The sequence below is a fragment of the Copadichromis virginalis genome, linkage group LG14, assembly GCF_057382275.1.
Source record: "Copadichromis virginalis isolate Kocher_CV1m ecotype Utaka linkage group LG14, C_Virginalis_male_GT1.1, whole genome shotgun sequence".
Classification (NCBI taxonomy): domain Eukaryota; kingdom Metazoa; phylum Chordata; class Actinopteri; order Cichliformes; family Cichlidae; genus Copadichromis; species Copadichromis virginalis.
Window position 1 is genome coordinate 1560883 of NC_140631.1, and position 19390 is coordinate 1580272.

Genomic DNA, 19390 nt, shown 5'->3' on the forward strand with positions numbered 1-19390 from the left:
AAAACACTGACAGAATCCATGGATGGCAGGCTTTTGAGTGTCCTTGCAAAGAAAGGTGGCTATATTGGTCGCTGATTTGTTTTTGTTTTGTTTTTGAATGTCAGAAATGTATATTTGTGAATGTGGAGATGTTATATTGGTGTCACTGGTAAAAATAAATAATTGAAATGGGTATATATTTGTTTTTTGTTAAGTTGCCTAATAATTATGCACAGTAATAGTCACCTGCACACACAGATATCCCCCTAAAATAGCTAAAACTAAAAACAAACTAAAAACTACTTCCACAAACATTCAGCTTTGATATTAATGAGTTTTTTGGGTTCATTGAGAACATGGTTGTTGTTCAATAATAACATTATTCCTCAAAAATACAACTTGCCTAATAATTCTGCACTCCCTGTAAAATGTGCCTCTTTTTCCAGTTTCAGATTTATCTAAAATCTTACCTTCTGATCTACTATGGTTTATAACTTTTGTCCATTTTCTAGAACAAAAAAAGCTAAATTCTGACTGAACCTGAATTGCAGTGTTTACTGCAGCACACACATCACTGCATCCTGTAAGTTTACAGCTTCTTTGTGTACTTCAAACTGAACTGAGCAAACCATGCTGGAGGTAATACAGCTGACACAGTGATTTTAACTGAAATGACAGAAGCATAAACATTTACTGGCAGAGCTATGAAACTGAAGAAAGTGAGGATGTTAAACTCTCTGAGTAACACAGCAAACAGGTCAGGTGTGAGACCTCTGACCTCTTTGTGTATGTACACCTTCATCAATGGGGTAATGCATGTAGAGGTGCATGGTTGTAAGTAATAATGCAGCACTCTATGTAGCAGCTGTTGTTTTTAGGGCAATAGCTCCAAAGAAAAAAATCCACATGTTGATTTTTTCAGTGCTTTTGAAAACTGAGCATCAGATAGTAAAGGCAGTAAAATGACTCTGTGTTCAAACATCTAATCTTCTGTTTTCTCTGCAATCAGTTCATGCTAACAGCATCCAGCTGCAACAGCACTAAGGTCAGTACAACACGCACACGGCCTCCTGCTTGTATTTGTATGAACTCAACAGAGGTTAGGGCCTCACAGATACATGAAGCTACAGAAATGGACAGTGACAAGGATTTGTTTAGCTTTAACAATAATGCATTCGGTAAGCTTCCTCCAGCCAGAGTGAAGGGGGAGTTCACTTTCTACAGACACTGCAACACATCCTTACTGGAACACAGCCCAGTCTAACCCACAGACTGGAAAACCAAACAGCTGAGCCGTATGAGTGAGGACAAGCCGATGTTAATTTTGACAAGTGAAAGAGACGATGAATGACTCGTGTGCAGGCTGGCTCAGAGGCTGAGGGGCAGCTTCTTCTCAGACCTCAGCACACTGTTTTTCAGGCCTATTGTATTTAATGAGTGTGTGTTGGCTTGGTTTAGGGTAGCGTGTCTAATTTGTCCCAAACACAGATAATAGCTACAACTAATATTTGATGAGGCTGAAACTAATTTTCATTTCTCTGACACAGTTTTAGTTTTGTAGTCGAGCGTTACCAGGATCCATATTTACATCTTTCCAACTTTGAGCTCACCTCATTAAGAACTGTTATTTCTATAAACCATGAAGCAGAATTGTATTCATATAGCACCAAATCACAACAACAGCTGTCTCAACCCCGACCATCCAACGATGCTCTGTGAGCAAGCACTCAGTGACAGTGAGAAGGAAGAACTCCCTTTTGACAGGAAGAAACCAAATGAGAACCAGACATCAGACTCAGGGAGGGCCAACCATGTTCTGGGTCTGAGGGAAGGGAGACGGGACGAGCGACGGGCTTTGGACGAGCCGGAGTTGGAAACATAACTATGACATTAGCTACAGTTACATTTGTCTCTCAAGTTCTGTCACCGCTGCTGTGACATTTTTATTTTATTTAAATTGAGAGTCAGTCACTACAATCCTGTATTACTACCACATTATTACTGTGGTAGTAATACAGTGGTGATGCACGCTGAACAACAATGCAGGTGAATAATCGTTAAAGGCTGATTCTGTTCATCAGGTGACCTCTTCAGTCTCAGCTGACTGCAGGTTTCCAACAAACAGGACGGTTACACAATGACTGAAACGTCATTAATATGCAAACTGTCATGACCCCTGATCAATAACCATGAGTCCCATTCACACAGAGTGGGGGAATGGCTGCAATCACAGCGCTGTAAGGTGGTGACAGATGGACCCTCAGGCTGCCTCCTCCATCGCTACGTCCACATGAACAGAATCAACCTTTTGGGATGTGGTGATGCATGTTTTCCAAAACTTTATACAGGATGTGACTACTTAACAATTAGACAACAAGCAAACATCTAGGCTGGTAATATTAAAACTCCAGTGATTCCACCAGACAGCACGGTGCTGCAGAGATCAGCACGGTCGCCTCACAGTAAGACATTATTAGCCATGCATGAAGTTTTGAACCAAAACTGGGTCCCACACAGTGTCTGCACAATACAGTGATTTATGAACATGTGTTCCTTGTCAGGCAAAGAGCATTAAACAAACATTAAACAGCATAAAAACAATAACAGGGCTGCCCTCATTTCTTAACAAATAATAAAGAAAGTCCTTTTCTACACGCAGACTGTAGGACAGGTCTCAGAGGACCTTTGCCCAAATGAGGGCAAGTAAAAATGGTTCAGTGTGTGTGAAACTTCAAAAACATAGTGCCCTAGTTGGCATCACACTGTAGTTTGAATGAAGCTGCAGCATTAGGTCCAGAAGCCAAAGTTAACTTCAGACACGTTGCAGATGACCTGCATAAAACATTCCAAGTTTCCAGCCTGCTAATCAGATACGATCAATATAACGACGTGACAATGTTTGAAGTGCTAGGAAAGAATAACTGGCAACAGACTGTCGAGGCCAAGCCGTGAGTTTTATTACAACCGTGGCCGTCCTGCAAACGTGCAATAAAAGCACGAACAACAAGATCCCCGCTTTAACACTCGTACCTACAAAAGGACACCACTCAGTCCAGCACACATGCCAGCTCACAGTCTCCGGCTCGAGGGCTGGACAATTGCTGTGGCAGCAAGTCAGCCAGCTGCAGTGTAGGAGGCAGAGCGGGTCATCTATTAATCAGAAGGTTGGTGGTTTGATGCCTGGCTGCTCCAGTCGGATGCATCCACTGGTGTGACTGTGTTTGTAAGAAGGAGGCGCAGAGCTCTGAGTGATCAGAGTAAGAATGGACGGGGTTTTTAGCTTACTCAGACCATTAGGAGCAGAGAGTTGGGAAACATGTTTTTCAGTTTCCTGTTTTGTGCTGGAAATTGGTGGCAGCACAGGAATGACTCCAAAGGTTCCCGTGACCCTAAAATTAAAGGCACTAACATCACATGAGGTTTGACTCATAGTCTTAATGTTTTATTTTGCTTTTATGTCAGGCACTGAAAGTGAATGTGAACAGAGACTGCACAAAGGCGTGAAAGCTGCTCCTACATACAGACCGTCTGATCTCACAGCGAGGCGATGCGTCGGTCATCGTTTGAGCCGCCATCCCTCTAAACTCTGAGCATTAAAGACAAACTTGTCAGGATTTACACAGGACAGACTCGTGATTACCACAGACAGGATGTGGAGTCAGTAATGCCAAATAGACACAATTTAAATGTCCGTGGTCGCAGTGAGCGCATCAGCACTCGCAGAGACAAAGCTGTTATCTTAATTAGCTCCACATGTCTTAGCTGCAGGCTAAAGTACAGTTCTCATGAACTTCTTTTCAGAGCTAAACACATGGAAACATGAGATACTAAACAAGACAAACACAAACTACTTTGCTGCTCATACCACCACGGAGTTGCACAACACTATCGACGTGCCAGGGGTCCGGGCTGCTTTGCAACGACATCAAATGTGATACATCTTGAACCAAAAGTGTTCTTTTAATTTTATATGAAATATGATTAACATAAACTCATTCCTAATTCATGCTTTCACTTTCCACTAACAGTCTGATAACCTGGTTATTTCTACTCAGAACTACTCTGAACTGAGAGATGGGGACACTGAGGACGGGTCGCCAGTCTGTCTCTGACACTATGGTTGAACTTCAGAATCAGGGAGGATGGCACAGAGAAAGCCGACTATCACTGTCAGCCACTTTGACGATCTTCTGTCCCCAGTGTCACTGAACACAAGCTGAAACAACTATTGCTGGGTAATAAACTCAAATTCTGCAACTTGTGTAGCTGGTGTTGGTGAAGAGTTTGAAACACACAACCAGATGACAGGACTTGACAACAGTGGCAGGTATGCGTGACACTACATTGCCCCACCCGTTCCGCAGGGTTTGAGTGTGTTGATGGGATTTTGGGCCATGCTTTTGGAAGATCAGACACTGATGTGTGATGAGAACGCTGGCGCGCAGTCTTCGCTCTAATTCGTCCCAAAAGCGTTCGATCGGGTTGAGGTCAGGACTCTGTGCAAGCCACTCAAGTTCTTCCACACCAAACTCTGTTTTTATATAATAGCATTTGTGAGCAGCTCAAATTCTCTTCCTACCGTACGCATGCAGAGGATGCAGTTCTATACTCCCAGCGCCTTCGCTGGGTGAAGTATGCACAAACAGACTGATTTTGTCAGATTGCTCTTCATTAGTCCTGAATGCTGGCAAAACCAACGTTATGTTGTCTGAAGCTGCAAACAGCGAAACGCTGGAAGGTGGTACCATACAGGTTGCTGACTCATACAAACATCCTGGTATTTGATAGGGATCGACTTTACACATCATGCTGGATAACAAAGCTCAAATGTACATTTTCCTTATAGACTAAAATCACGTTTCTCTGTTGCTTCCTGTAAGCGACTTGTATTAAGCTCGTTTTTATCTCAGTTGGATTTCGGTGATGCCATCCATCGATCGATATTTACCTTGCTGCCCTAAGTTATATAACACGCTTCATGACTCATCACTGCACATGAAACTGTCCAAAATATCTTGGTATGCTGAAGCACTAAGAGTTCCTTTGACCGGAACCAAGTTGCTGAGCCCATCTCCTGAAAACCAACCCGCACCGTAACCCCCCTCCACCAAGCTTTACATTTGGCACAGTGCAGTCAGACAAGCACTGTTGTCCTGGCAAACACCAAACCCAGACTGGTCCATCACACCACTGGACAGAGAAGTGTGATTCGTTGCAAAGAACATGTCTCCACACTGCGTGCTTGACTCCACTGCTTTTTGTTTTGCGTTGCACTTGGTGACATAAGACTTGGATGCAGCTGCTCGCCCATGGAAACTCGATGAAGCTCTCTGGGCACTGCTCTTGAGCTAATCTGAAGGCCACGTGACGTTTGGAGGTCTGTAGCGATCGAGTCTGCAGAAAGACTGGAAAAGAATCCACTGACCCGACGCTGTGATTTTACATGGCAAACTGAATGTGTTGCTGCAGTTTCTAATCACTTCCACTTTATTATAACACCACTAACAGCTGGATCTGGAATAATGAGGACATTTCCTGACTTGTTGCACAGCTGGCATCCCAGTACGATGTCAGACTTTACCTTGGATGGCATTTTGTGTTTGGGGATGTTGGCTACAAATCAAAACTGGCCGTGCATGCTTCACATCTGTTCAGATACATGACCAAAATTACAGAACACGCAGCAAACCTGTTGATTTAGCAGTAGCCAGTATGACTTTGTAAACACCTTTATGCTACTATATCCATAAATGCTGTGCATAAATAAAGATGTAGTATCACTTTTAGTCTGCATTTCTATCTATATCCATGACAGTTGTGAGCGAGGGTTGGCTGCTAACACTAGATAATTAACAGGTCATCGTCGTGAGTAACCTCTAATTTTACCGCAGCTTCTCAGTTTGCAGAGAGCCGGTTTAGGCGAGCACCTGGCTCTGACCTCGGAGCTCTGACTCTATTTGTACTACAGAGGAGTTTAGAGTAAAAGAAACAATGAAAACTTGTAAAGTTTTAAAGGCTCTATCATTGCTGTTGGAGATGCATATCAGGGCAGTTAAGTAAAAGGACATTATGTTGAATGTCTGGGATTAATCGTGATGGTAGAGCTCAGTCACCACATGATTTGCACTGATTTTCCTGCTTCAATGGGCCTCTGGGGAGCTTCCTGAGGAACATTAAACCCATTTGGACAGGATTTACTTGATTATTTTTGAAAATGCATGAGTGTAACAGCAAGTTTAATGCTGCTCTGAATGCACTGTGTGATATAGACTTTCTTTATAGTAATTCCACTGCCAAACATCTTATTCAAATGTTGTCAGGATACATGAGTTAAACTTGTTTGTTTGTATATTGGAGAATGTCTTGTGATATTCTGTAAAACAAGGTTACAGACATGCTGAGAGCCGCCCAGGTGTATTTTGTGATTTTGTTTGATTTGTGTGAAGCAAAAGTGTGATCCTTATCCTGCTGTCACACAGACGTCGTCTCTGCTGTCTCAAACTGCTTGTTCTCCTTTGGACGTCTTTAACCACATCACAGCTGTGCTGCTCCAAACACAGCCGAACTGCACTGGAAGCTGATGGCTCCTCGTGTCACAGTGTACTGGGCTGTCATGACTTTCCACAGGTAAGTTTATTACCATGTAGGTATTTAACATGTAAAAAAACAAAGTGAATCATATTTCATTCAGCCTGAAAAGTGCACGTCTGTTTCCTTCATCCATTAAAGTATTACTGCTTTTCTCAGAGCACTAATACCTCCAACAGTCGAGTGAAAGACTTTGTACTATGTCAGCAGCGTGCTTGTAAAAACATTATAAGTTCAGTGTTAAAGGTGAAAACCCTGAGCTGGACTGCTTCAAGCAGAAGTAGAAGACAACCCAGAAACCTGATCGCACAGTTTTAGTCCTGCTCTCGCTCTTCTACCACAGCTTCTGCCCTCATCAGTCTCTGCTGCAGTGAAACCCTTTGGTCTTTGGTCATGCTCTTCTCTGCGTGACTGCTTTTCTGACACATCACGACCCTCCTTTTTTACTTAAATGATCTCATCTTTGGGGAAAGGGTTTACATGATGATCCATTTCTGCTCTTGAGGATGTTAACCTGTTCCTATACACCATGCCATTCATGGTTACTGACAGCTTTTAGCTTAGGTTACCAAACGAAGACGCTGAGTTTATTGAAAGGTGACATTTAGTTTCAGAAAACTGTTATAGTTAGAGACAAAAACAAATCCTAGCTTTAGACTGACGACCTCGTGACGTCCAGAGGTTACGCTGCACTAATAACTGTGGCCTCGCTCATTTCGTGCACACCTCTGGCCCAGCTCGCAGCCAGCTGTTTCACAGTAACTCTGTTTATAAGAAAACCAAGGAGCAGCTTTCAGTGTCGTCTTTTATTTCACTAAATGGATTCAGAATTTCTGTACGATGAACAAAATGTGAAATATGACGTGAAGAACATTAGGCCATGGCTATAAGGCAAAACAATCAACAGAATCTGTCCGTGTTCGTGGAGTAGCGCACACAGCCGCAGTGCACGCAGCCGTCACACACTAGTGCACGGCGTTCCCTGATGTGATGCGTCTACACACGTCCACTCGAGGCTCGTCACATCAACACCTTCATTCAGGCCACGGTGCTGACTTGCAGCCTTCGGCCCTGCAGTCTGGCTCAGCTTTTCTCTGAGCGCCTGAGTGTGAGCGCACACATGCCAGGCTGCTTTTATTGGGACTGTTGTGGCGCCTCGGTCCCCACGTCTGGTCAAAACAAAGGCATGTAATATCACAGCCTGAGCCAGACTGTCATCACACACGGCCCACAGAGGCTCACGCTTTCACAGTTCCATGTGTGTCACAGCAGCGCACACACCGGCCTGCGTGACACGAAGGACAAAGCTGCAGGAGACCAGTTAAAGGGCGCAAGCGTGCACACGCACGTCAGGGTCCGTGTCCACGTTACAGAGATGACACTTTTCCCTTTGGCTCAGCGCTTTCGACCAGTGACGGCTAACAAACGCCAAGTAATTCTATATGAGCGACTGTGGTCTGGTAGAAGCTTACAGCATTACTGCCACCATGAAAACCACCAGAGCTGTTTTCCAGCTCTGCTGTCAGACACATGTTTTCAGGGAACATTAAGAGGAAAGTGCCCAAGCAGCGTCTCTGCCACGAGGATTAATGTGGCTTCAGTTAAACAAAACATACTGCACAACCACATTCAAATCACCGTGACACACGTCAGGAGGAATTTGCAATTATGTGCATGTAATCAGCCTCTTCCATCATCCTTCAAACTTCATGCAGATACAGACGTAGGCACAGGTTTGTTCAGGAATGCAGAGAAAGCTGAGCATGAAGCTTTCAGCTGTCAGTTTAGTGGTTGATCTACATTCCCACTCCCACCTACAGCTGTGGGTACCCACTGAAAGAAGCAGACTGCCGGATAAGCGCGTCTGCGCTCAGCCAGAAACACAGCATCTCTGTTCGGTCATTATTGAGGAGCCTTGAGATGAAAGAGCGGCTTCACACTTCGAATGGCTGCAGACTTTATTTCATCCAGTTATTAAAAACAGCTGTTATATTTCCATGTATGTGAATTTGTTTAAATGTGATCGGGTGTAAAAACAAGTTAAACTGTTCATGCTAAATTTTTGTTAAGCACCTTGAAGCAAGATGCTTTGAAAACCCTGAGGGACAGGCCGAGCAGCGCTGCACGGCAGGATTCGCTTTAGTAACCATTTAAGGTAAAGACAGAAAAGTACAACCAGGTCCTGTTGGAACTAAAATAAGCCAGAATCTGACAGACGCGTCATTTCTCAAGTATGTCTCTGGACGCAGAAGATCAACCGTGACTTTGGAGCCACATCTCAGGCCACAGGCTCAGGTGAGCGGTGAAAACATGACACCAGGGAAGTGAAGAGGCCGACGGGTCAGGACGTGACTTCATCCTGCTCCTGTCCTTATCTAAGACATGTTGATTCTGCAAACATCCTGACAGCATTTGAACATGCACCTCTCGTCCTCCATCTAACTTGATCAAGAATGTGAACAACAAAGAGACTTTTATTTCCTGCCAAACATGTTTCTAAAGCTAGATGAGGACAAACAGACGAGGAGGCCGGCGAGCTCTGACCGAGGGCACACTGGGGCTGACGTAGATATCTGATCTGTAATGTCCCAGCGAGACGACCGCATAGTTCAGCAGGAATAGGAGCGTAACATAACACGATATTTGTCGAGAGGGAATAATGTCATGTTGGTGACATGATACAGGGAAAACTTCCAACTTAAACAGTTTGAGATAAAAACAACAGCTGATCCCACAAAGCCTGATTTGTCTTGTGAGTAACGGCCTGTTCATGGATGCCACACCAGAAGCTGACAGACAGCCTGTACGGTCATGTAACGAGCCTCTCTGACATCCCTCACCTACACCAGTATTCTGACATGCGTGGCCACCCCTCTGCCCACCTGCACCTTTTAGCCTGAGCGTGAACTCCCGCTGACACAAGACCTCATCTGTTCACGCCACACCCGCCCCGGGACAGCGGCACAACAGCAAGAACGGCGGACGACTCTGTCGTCTTCTGTGGAAACAACCAGCGGCGTCAAAGAGGCCAATCAGTGGTTTAAACCCGCAGCACTGTCAAAAACAAGCATCTGGTCTTCATGCAGTAATAAGGCATGACGTCGTCTGTTATGATAAAATATGGACTCTGACACAAAGCCAGGCGCGGCGGCCAAAGTCCGAAAGAGTAAATTCTATCAATAACAACGTAGAGTCACAAGTGGAAGAGTGAAAATATCCTCGTCTTCAACACCTGACTCACGACTATTCTCTTACACTCATAATAACCTGGTCTAAATGTGCGCCAATGCACATTTTCACATGTAATAAGTTTAGATTAGAGCGTCTGCACAGTCTTTTTTTGCTCAGTGGCGACACTGCAGCAGATTAATGATGATGCGGGTAAACATAACTGCATTTGGATTGCTCAACACGAGCCAGCAGCATGGCGCTCGAACTATAACGGCGGTGTTGTGGTTTAAGTGGAGCGACACACACAAAAATTAAAAATGTTGCATTTTAAAATGATTTGTTTTATGTGCCTCTGGAAGCCAAACGTGCAAAGATGCATCCATGATGCTCAACAAGTGACAAAGAAGGTGTTATGTAAATCATTCATTAATCAAAATCAGTCGTGCATTTTTAACCTTTGAAACATCTGCAAGACAAGAACGTCACATCTGATGCTTTCTGCTCGTCTTCCTACTTAAGCTGCTATATCAAACACAGATTCATCCACACGAGCACCTTTCCTCACACACTGCTCAGTATATCAAAACTTGGGACTGGCACTAAGCAAACACGAGCGTATGGACGCCCTTGAGTGTGGGCACACACCAGGCTCTCTTTCTGTGCCACAGAGGTCCTTCAACATTTGAGGGTGTTGCTCGCGAATGCTCTGAAGCAATCGGCCTGCTCAGAGCAGCCACACAGAGAATTACATCAAACAGACAGAAAAGCCATGATTTTCTTAGCGTCAGAGTTCTGACAGCAAAGTTACGCTTCTGTCCAAATGCCACAGTGTGATCACGGGCTAAATGCTGCAGCAGTCAGCGAGGCCAAACAACTTGTTCACCACGAGTGAAACCCAAGCGGCGCGCTGGATGTCAGAGTGGGATCTCTGGGTATTAGTTAACAGCAGAAGAAGAACCAGAGCGAGCAAACGAAAAAGAGCGTTCGCTGCGACAGCCGCTGACGGGGCTTAAATCCTCCATGCTCCTTTCATCCTCACCTCCATCATCAAGCTGTCAGCGAGGTCTGGTGGTAATGTTCGAATTGTTTATGGAAGTATTAATGAGCTGTTTTAGTAAAAATAAAGAATCGTATTGTATGACAGGTGCAACAGGAGACCGAGGTGAGATGCCACATGCAGTTTGGTGAAGCCAAACGTGTAGTGAGCATATAAGGACGTCCTTCAGACCAATGACAAAGGTCCTGAGAATGGCTAGTGGGCGTGTGTCAAGGAACAAGTACGAGGCTGGAGTGTGCCGACTACAGTCACCTACACAAGAGCTAAAACGTAGTCCAACGGCTTTCTGAGAAAAGCTCAGGCCCTTGTTGCATTAGACCCAGTTTTCCTATCACACGTACAGGACTGCCATACTTCCTCCTACTGCAACCTCACATGATTGTACACATTTCTACGCTTCACACAGCTCTCAGTATGTCCTGTTCAGTTTTCTTCCACCTCAGGATGGTCAACTTTTATCTTCACAGCCACATTTAACCAAACAGAACATGGACTACAGACGCCTGCTGCAGACATCTGCACTCGCTGCTATATCACCAGCACATCTAGACACTAACAACAACCTGGCTGCAGCTGAATTTTCCATCCAGACTGCCGTCTAACAGAAAGAGACCATATTCATTTTAAACCGTCCCACTTTCCAGTCCATAAAAATCAGACATCTCCCAAACCAGAGGCTCGCTTGGACCCCATTTATAGCAGAGACGGCTTTTCCAGCCAGACATGTCACACACTCAGAGACCCACACTGGCCCACTGGATGCTGGCTTCATCACACACACACACAGACACACACACAGACACACACAGACACACACACACGCACACAGACACACACAGACACAGACACACACAGACACACACACACACGCACACACGCACACAGACACACACACACACACACACACACACGCACACGTGCACACACACACACACACACACACACACATGCACACACACACAGACACACACACACACACGCACACACACGCACACGCGCACACACACACAGACACAGACACACACGCACAGACACACGCACACGCGCACACACACACAGACACACACACGCACACACACGCACACACACACACACACACACACGCACACACACACACACGCACACACACACACCTGGCTGACCTGTGATGAGGTTCCTGCTGCCTCCCACTAAACAGCTATAAACGTATATAAAAACCTCAGCCAGGTAGGCTCCAGGCATTTCTGCACCTGAGCAGACGTTCATGGCAGCTAGCAGCACTGCACGGTCTTATTGCAAATTCATATGAACAGAGTGCAGTAGATTTGTAACAGTTGAATATTTCTGTCCCAGTCTCTGAACATCATTTTTAAACGTTGGTCAACAGTGAATAACTGAAAGATTGAGACAGAATCCCAAGCATGAGCTGGACAGGCGATGCAGTGCAACTATGTGTACAATGAAGTTAGAAGAACCAAAGGTCTCCTGTTCTCTCACATCTCTGCTCTTTGTTACTCTCTAACCTATTCACTCACCCGGGGAGCGCAGCAGAGCGGGGATGCTGTTGACAGCAGAGTAACACACTGTCACAAAGCCTGCAACGACCAGAAGTGCAACACGACCACACGCTGTAAGCAAGTTTCAGACCCCTGCTCCTTCAGCCTGCATGCTAATGTGCACTTGAGCTGCACTCAAACAAGCCCCTGTGCATCACTGTGAGTGATCTTAAAGCCATATTAAGGACAGAACAGGTGTGTAGTTATAGTTATACATCCATTTAACCCTAATTATTTGAACTAGCACTGAAGACTGATGCAGAAAAATGTGTCCCACTGTTAATAACAGAAAAACACTTTTTACAAGTTTTACTTTGAAAATCATTCTGGACTGTTTGAAACTGTTCCTGCTGCTGAAGAGATGAAAATAAGCTGTTTCAGTTTTTGGTTTCACTCTAATTTATTATTCAGATTATAGCTCGTTAATCCTGCACTAGTACCACACTGGCTAAATATAATACTGACAGATCTCCAAGTTTTAAAATGCAACATTAACGTAGAGTTCAACACAAACCAACAGTGTGATGGTGGAGGAGGGCAGCAGAATATAAATATCATCCTCTGACAGACATGGATGCCTGTGTGAAGGTTTCAGCCCTGAGTGAAGCAGCAGAAGAATGAGCGACACGTCTGCCTCTCACTGACAATGAGCTGCTTCAAAGGCTACAAACGTCCCGAGGCGCTGAGGCCGGCTCCTGCTAACTATCACTGAATCCCCATGAGACGTTTTAAAGCACTTCTAACCATCATTCACATCATTTTCCCTTTTACAGAAAGCGTTTATATAATTTACACTGTGCGCAGCTCTTCCAGGAATCATTATTTAACCTTGTGTTATGGTTTATAAGCCACTGTTCATTTGTTTCAACGGCTGAGTTTCATGTGTAGCGGTTCTACCGACAGCATCTCACCTGATCTGCACGGACAAACCTCTGTGATGAGAGGACAGAGCTGTCAGGGCGCTGCTGACAGGCTGCTGCCTAATATAGACGAGGCCAAACAAAAGCACAAGGCCTTACATACTTGAATGGCAGACCCTCTTAAAATAGAGGACTCGGTATCAATATGAAGCTAGATATTCTGGTGCTAACACCCCAGGGAACGTGAGGTCACAGGACTGATGGCACAAACGCTACAACCCAAGAACACTGCCTCCCGTTTACTGGCAGTGGGAGCTATACCCATCTGCGACAAATGTTTGGGGAGTTGGCGTCTGCATTCTCTGCAGAGGCCAGGCAGTGCAGGCGTGCATGTCCACACAGACTCACAGCATACATGAAAACACTGGGATTCAAAAACGTGGGGCACTTTTCTTGAATTCGATTTTTATTTACTCATTTTTCACATGGACCGCTGCAAAGGATCGTCCCAAACCCTCGTCTGACATTTCAACTCCTCTTCTCTAACGACTGCACAAACCCAGACTGCCTTTCCAGCTCATAAACAGCCCTCTCTGTGTCTTCATGCCCTGACCTGGCTCCGTGCGGAGACTTTACGGCACACAGATACGCAGACACTTTGTAGCTGAAAGCCTTGTAAAAAGCACCTCAGGTTGCAGCAGCAGCAGCCAGATTTACTTGGACAGTCACTCTGGGCTGTTTCAAAACGTTACTGCTGGTGAAGAGAGCGAGAAATGAGCTCAGTGATGCTTCGGCACCACTGATGTGTTTTAGCTGCACTAAGTAGCTCCCAGGTGCCACAAGCACAACATGTACAGCATCTAAGTGAGGTTTAGTCTCTGGAATGTTACACGAATAAACATCATTGTAATTAAGAAGATGAAGACATCCTGGTGCGTTGCCCAGGTCTGGTTTGGAGTAAGCTGGTTCCCTGAGAGAGGGGCTTTGGGGCTTGATTACATGCAGGGTAAGATGGACGAGGGGGCCAGAGACAGATTGGTGCAGTGATGACAACCGTACTCAACGTGACTGTAGGGCGAAGTCGTTCCAGAGCTCGCGTATGGTCATCAGGAAACCAAGAGAAACTATAGCAGACCTGGAAGGATGTGGATCCACTAGAAAGTGCTAGAACATCTGAGCTGAGACATTTAACCCAGTACCAACGCAAAAAAGAAAGACGGATTTAAAATGTAAAATAAATACATGCATATTATTGTGACATGTTCACAGTAATGTACTTCAGATGTTCGTTCTTCCAACATTGACTGTTTTTACGCCCCTATTTTAATCACTAACACAATGGGTGGGTTATATTTGTATACATTTAACATAGAGCTAAAGCTGCTGTGTGATTTAACTCATCCTGCCCTGTAATGGACTGTGACCTCTCCCACCTCCTGCTGAATGACAGCTCAGACTCCAAACCTCCAAACTATGAAACATGCAAGCGCTTAAAAACGTGGTGTGCTGTGAGACAATAGTGCTAACCACTGAGTCGCTGCGCTGCTGCCTCGTTATACTCGGTTAACATGAAAGTGGCCTAAAGCCCCATCAGTAATGCAGACGCCATCCAGAAGGAGGCTGAATGTGCAAGTGCTGCGACAGGTCTGAAGCGAGCGTCAACTTTATGTTGACTCTCACCACCGTTAAATAACTGGTCACCTGTTAATAAGGGTCCCAAACACAAGTCTGATGGTCTTCTGAATGTTTTCCATGCACAGCCAGCTCCACTGCTGCTTCATCAGTAAACACAGGATGTTCAGAGCCACCTCAGCCAGCGCCATCTCAGATCCAAAGCCGAGACCTTTGAAAAAGGAACAAACAAAGACATAAATGCAGAAACACATCCAACCACATTCTTACTGTGGTACAGCTGAAGATCACGTCTACTATATAGTGTTAACTGAGCACGGCATGGAAAGACATACGTGTAGAAACATAATACAACCTGTTTCAGTGACACATTCGACATACAGACCTGTGCAAAAGTTTTGAGCCAGATTCTCATTTAAAGCAATAAAAGTACTGTGAGACTGATGCAGAGTCTCTCTGTTCTCTGATCATATTCACAGAACAGGACAAAAGGTGGCCACCATCCAAAGAGCTTTGAGTGTCCTTCAAGAAGCCTGGAGAGCTGGTCCTACTTGTGACTAAGGAGTCACAGGACAGCTTGTAAGAACGCCGGCAGCGCTGAAGAATAAATGTGGGCACACCAATATTGACTTTCAAGCTCATTAGAATTATACAGAGTCTATTTTTCCTTATCTACTGTATTTCCTTTAATGTTTGCTCGTGCTTCACTAAATCGCTGCACCCATTTCACATTTTCCCAGCTAAATACAAAGAAATGAGGGCTGGTGTGTAACTGATGCAGTGTAGATGTGAAGAGCATACCAATGCTCCTTTTCATACGTTTATCAATGGTGCCCTCATGTGGCTGGACTCAAGCGCTGCCATGCCTCAGAAACAGGTTTGTCACTCAGCTTTGCCTCTAAATAATTTGTGAATCAACTTTTAAGTATCAGAAGCAACAGAAGCTGACCTAAAGGTCAAACACATGCCTCAGTACTATGTACTGGTAATGAAAACTACTGGACTCCATACCAGCTGCTGTAACTAACAAAATGTTTGTAATACTGTCACGTCAACTGACGGTCACATCTATGACTCAGGAAGACAGAGTGAAGAATGCCATCTGCAGTAATGGAGCCGTTTTTTCTTAAGGGTCACCTTGACCTTCCATCTGCAATACATGGCAAGCCAGCACATGACAGCCTCCATCACTGGCAGCAGACGACATGAGGTGGAGTGACAACAGGTGGGTTGCAAGGGAGAGGATGAAGCATGCACATAGGGCTGCTCAACTAATCGAATTTTAATCACGATTACGATCTGGGCTTTCAACGATCATTAAAAATGACAGAGCCGATTATTAGCCCCTCCCTCCTGCTTTACTCTCGCGCTGCTCCGTGTGGCAAATCGAGCGCACCTCTCTGCGTTTCGAACACGTGTCACAACAATTAGGAGCAGTGGACGCCAACCTGCCACGGACCGGTTTATGCCCGACAATATTTTCACGGACCGGCCTTTAAGGTGTCGCGGATAAATACAACAAAATGAAACTAGTACCGAAAAAAAGAAAATTTATTCATAACACACTGAAAAGACCCAGGAAAACCGAGTTAACGATAAAAAACGATAACAAAGTAACGCTGAAAACCGATAAAAACCCTGAAAACCAAACATTTCACACCTGAGCTTCAACTCTCGCGGCCCGGTACCAAACGACTCACGGACCGGTACCGGTCCGAGGCCCGGGGGTTGGGGACCGCTGATTAAGAGGACCCGAGGGAAGCTTGGAAAGCTGAGCAGAAGTTATTTGGAGAGGAGAGTGACTGCTGTTGGTTGAAAAGAGGTAAAAAACCTTCAGTGGTGTGGAAACATTATGGGTTCAGTCAGACGTGGATCAAGTAGACACAGTGTGTAGACTTTGCTACAGTAGCTGCACCACAGAGCAACACTGCAAAGTTCACTAAACACAGATGTTTACATTTTTCATTGATTTCTTATATTGCAAACATTTGCACTGTTATCAGTATTTGCACTATTTTATATTATTTTTTAAAGTCATTATTCAACACATTGTTATTGTTAAATAAATATCGTCAAATAATCGAGATCTCAATGTCAGTGAAAATAATCGTGATCATCATTTTTGCCATAATCGAGCCGCCCTACATGCACAAATAAGATTTGTCACGTGTTTGTGTAGAACAGTATAAACTGAGCCATGAGCTGATGCAGGCTAACACCTTTCAGTGTCCAACGTTTGGTGCTCCGCAGCAAAGTCCAAGCGGTCAGGCCTTTTAAAGGCACGTGGTCGTAAACTTTGTAAAACAGCCTGTTTCAGTGTAAGTGCTGTTTTCAGTAAACTCCATGCTCAGAATAATGTTCGGCTCACTCCCATAATCCTTTGCTCAGGACTGTACATACTATAGTGTGTATTCACCTGTTCTCTTTCACATCAAGTGGATGTTCAAATAAGCGTCTCTATACTTCATACTATGTATTTACCTGACACTTCTGCACAAGTGGAAAGCAGGTCTCATAATAACGTCCATGATATGGATTCATGTGAAAGTGTAATACTGACATTTTTACATTAAAAACAGCCCCTGTTCACCACGCATGGACAAATGCAGGCGAACGCTCCAGCTGTGTGAAGAAGCAGCTGTATGTGAACGAGCCCAGACGCTCATTTAAAATTACTGAAGCAACCTGAGAGAAAAGGTTTCGTGAATTTGAAATTCTGCTTGGAAAAAACAGACAACCACTACAGAGGCGAGCGGCCGTCCGTCCGCCATCGGCCCTTCATTTAAAAGCCTGCATCTCTGCCTGCCTGCAGCCCAGACCTTTGAGCAACTGAGAACATTTGGCATGAAAAATACCAAAAAAGACGACCCAGGGCTGGTGAGCTGCTAGAATTCTGCATCAGACAAGATGTGAACAATATTCCCGAAACACAGCAACAACATGTTGCTGCAATCAAAGTCAAACTGACCTGGGGGGGGGGGCTCATTTTCTCAGTTTAAACATGTTTTCTATGTTCTGTGGTGAATAAAATATGGGTTTGATAATCACTGCATTCTCTTTGTTTACATTTTCACAGTCTCCCAATTTTGGGGACTGAAGCTGTAACTAAAATTGAAACAAACCAGCAAAATAGAAGCAAAACATGTATGTTAACGTTAAAGTAGGAGCGTGGCAGCTCTTACTGACAGCTGTAGTTGATGGCTGTCTGTTAGGCCTAGCCTTGGCTAGCTGCCTAGCTGGTCTGCTATCCTGTTTGATTCTTGTTGGAACAATTGTTCATGAAATTTGTGCTTCAGTTTGGATGAAATTCTGTTACTTAGCACTTGTTAGCAGACGTGTGCCTGTCCATCATACCAAGACAACATTTAAAGCAGTTTATGACGTACTTCATCCTCTCTTACAGAAACAAGAAGAAACTAGAGTCTGATAGTTTCACACGTCGCTGGCTGACTGTGAAAAAATGGTTTATTAAACAGTGAATGTCTCATTACAGCATCGAGCATAAGAAGGAAGGGCCTCGGTTTTTCCTGTGGTAGTTCTTTATAATGAGCAATGATGGAGCGCTGCATGATGCAACAAGTCCTTTGTCATAAGTCTTAAAGGTAGATAAGAGTTAATGTTTTGGGTTTGGACTGAATGTCCTAACATTTCTGACACACTTCAGGGAGAAACTTTTTATACAATCTCTGCTATGAACAGATCATATTCGAGGACTCAACGAGCCTGAGAACTCAGAGCAAACTGATGGAACGAGGACATGTCCCTCACAGCTGTGTATATCAAGACATCCAAACATACCTGTTTGTCCCAATAAATTATATTTTATCATTTCTTAGCAGCACAACAACCACTGATTAAAGATTAACTAGTAGTGATGGGATTCCAGCTGTTTTTAGAGAACCGGCTCTTCAGGTTGTTTTGTTGCTTTAATTAATTTATTATTAACAAGAATATAAAATTGCGCACAAAAGGACTTACTACCGTAAAAAATAAATGAATAAAAAAAAAAGTGGTTTTATTTATATATGTTTATATATAAATATATGCGGTGGCCCCTAGAGACAAAACACGTACAAACTCCAAAACACATTTCTAGCATGAACTGAACTTCCAAAACAGAGCTACTAGATCACTTAAATTACACAATTGAAAGCATGAAAGCATGTGTGTATCGTTTGTGTATTTATACACAGGCACTCGTATATATTCAAATAATTTAAAAATATGTTCATTTACCTGTTACTACCACACACCAAATCCGGTCGTTGGTACTTGCTGGCTTGTGTAGCCACGAGGTAACAAAGCTCAACACTGCCCCCTAGCATCCTGGAGCACTTCTGTTGTGTTTTGTACGTGTTTTGTCTGTAGGGGCCACCGTATGGGCTCAAAATGTGGTCATAAATATTTTGTACTTGTAAATCAGGATTTGTATGTGTAAAAAAGATTTGTGTGCGTAAAAAAGATTTGTGTGTGGACTTAGCCAAAAAAACCCTGCAAGTTACAAGTAAGAATTCTGACCCTATTTTTCTTCCTTTCATCTGATTGGTCCATGTCATGTCAATCACAAA

At 44.2% G+C, this 19390-nt stretch overlaps 1 protein-coding gene across 6 annotated transcripts in view; it reads right to left on the reverse strand.

Annotated features, from left to right (window-relative positions):
* snx19b (sorting nexin 19b) overlaps positions 1-19390 on the reverse strand; it is a 58730-nt gene that overhangs the window by 27730 nt on the left and 11610 nt on the right. For all 6 annotated transcript variants that reach the window (XR_014923914.1, XM_085478969.1, XM_085478968.1 and 3 more), the window contains exon 11: positions 14892-15033. Coding sequence is in view for 5 of the 6 variants with exons in the window: in XM_085478969.1 (XP_085335095.1) it covers positions 14892-15033 (142 nt within the window). In the remaining variant the exon portion in view is untranslated. The remainder of the gene's footprint in view (positions 1-14891; positions 15034-19390) is intronic.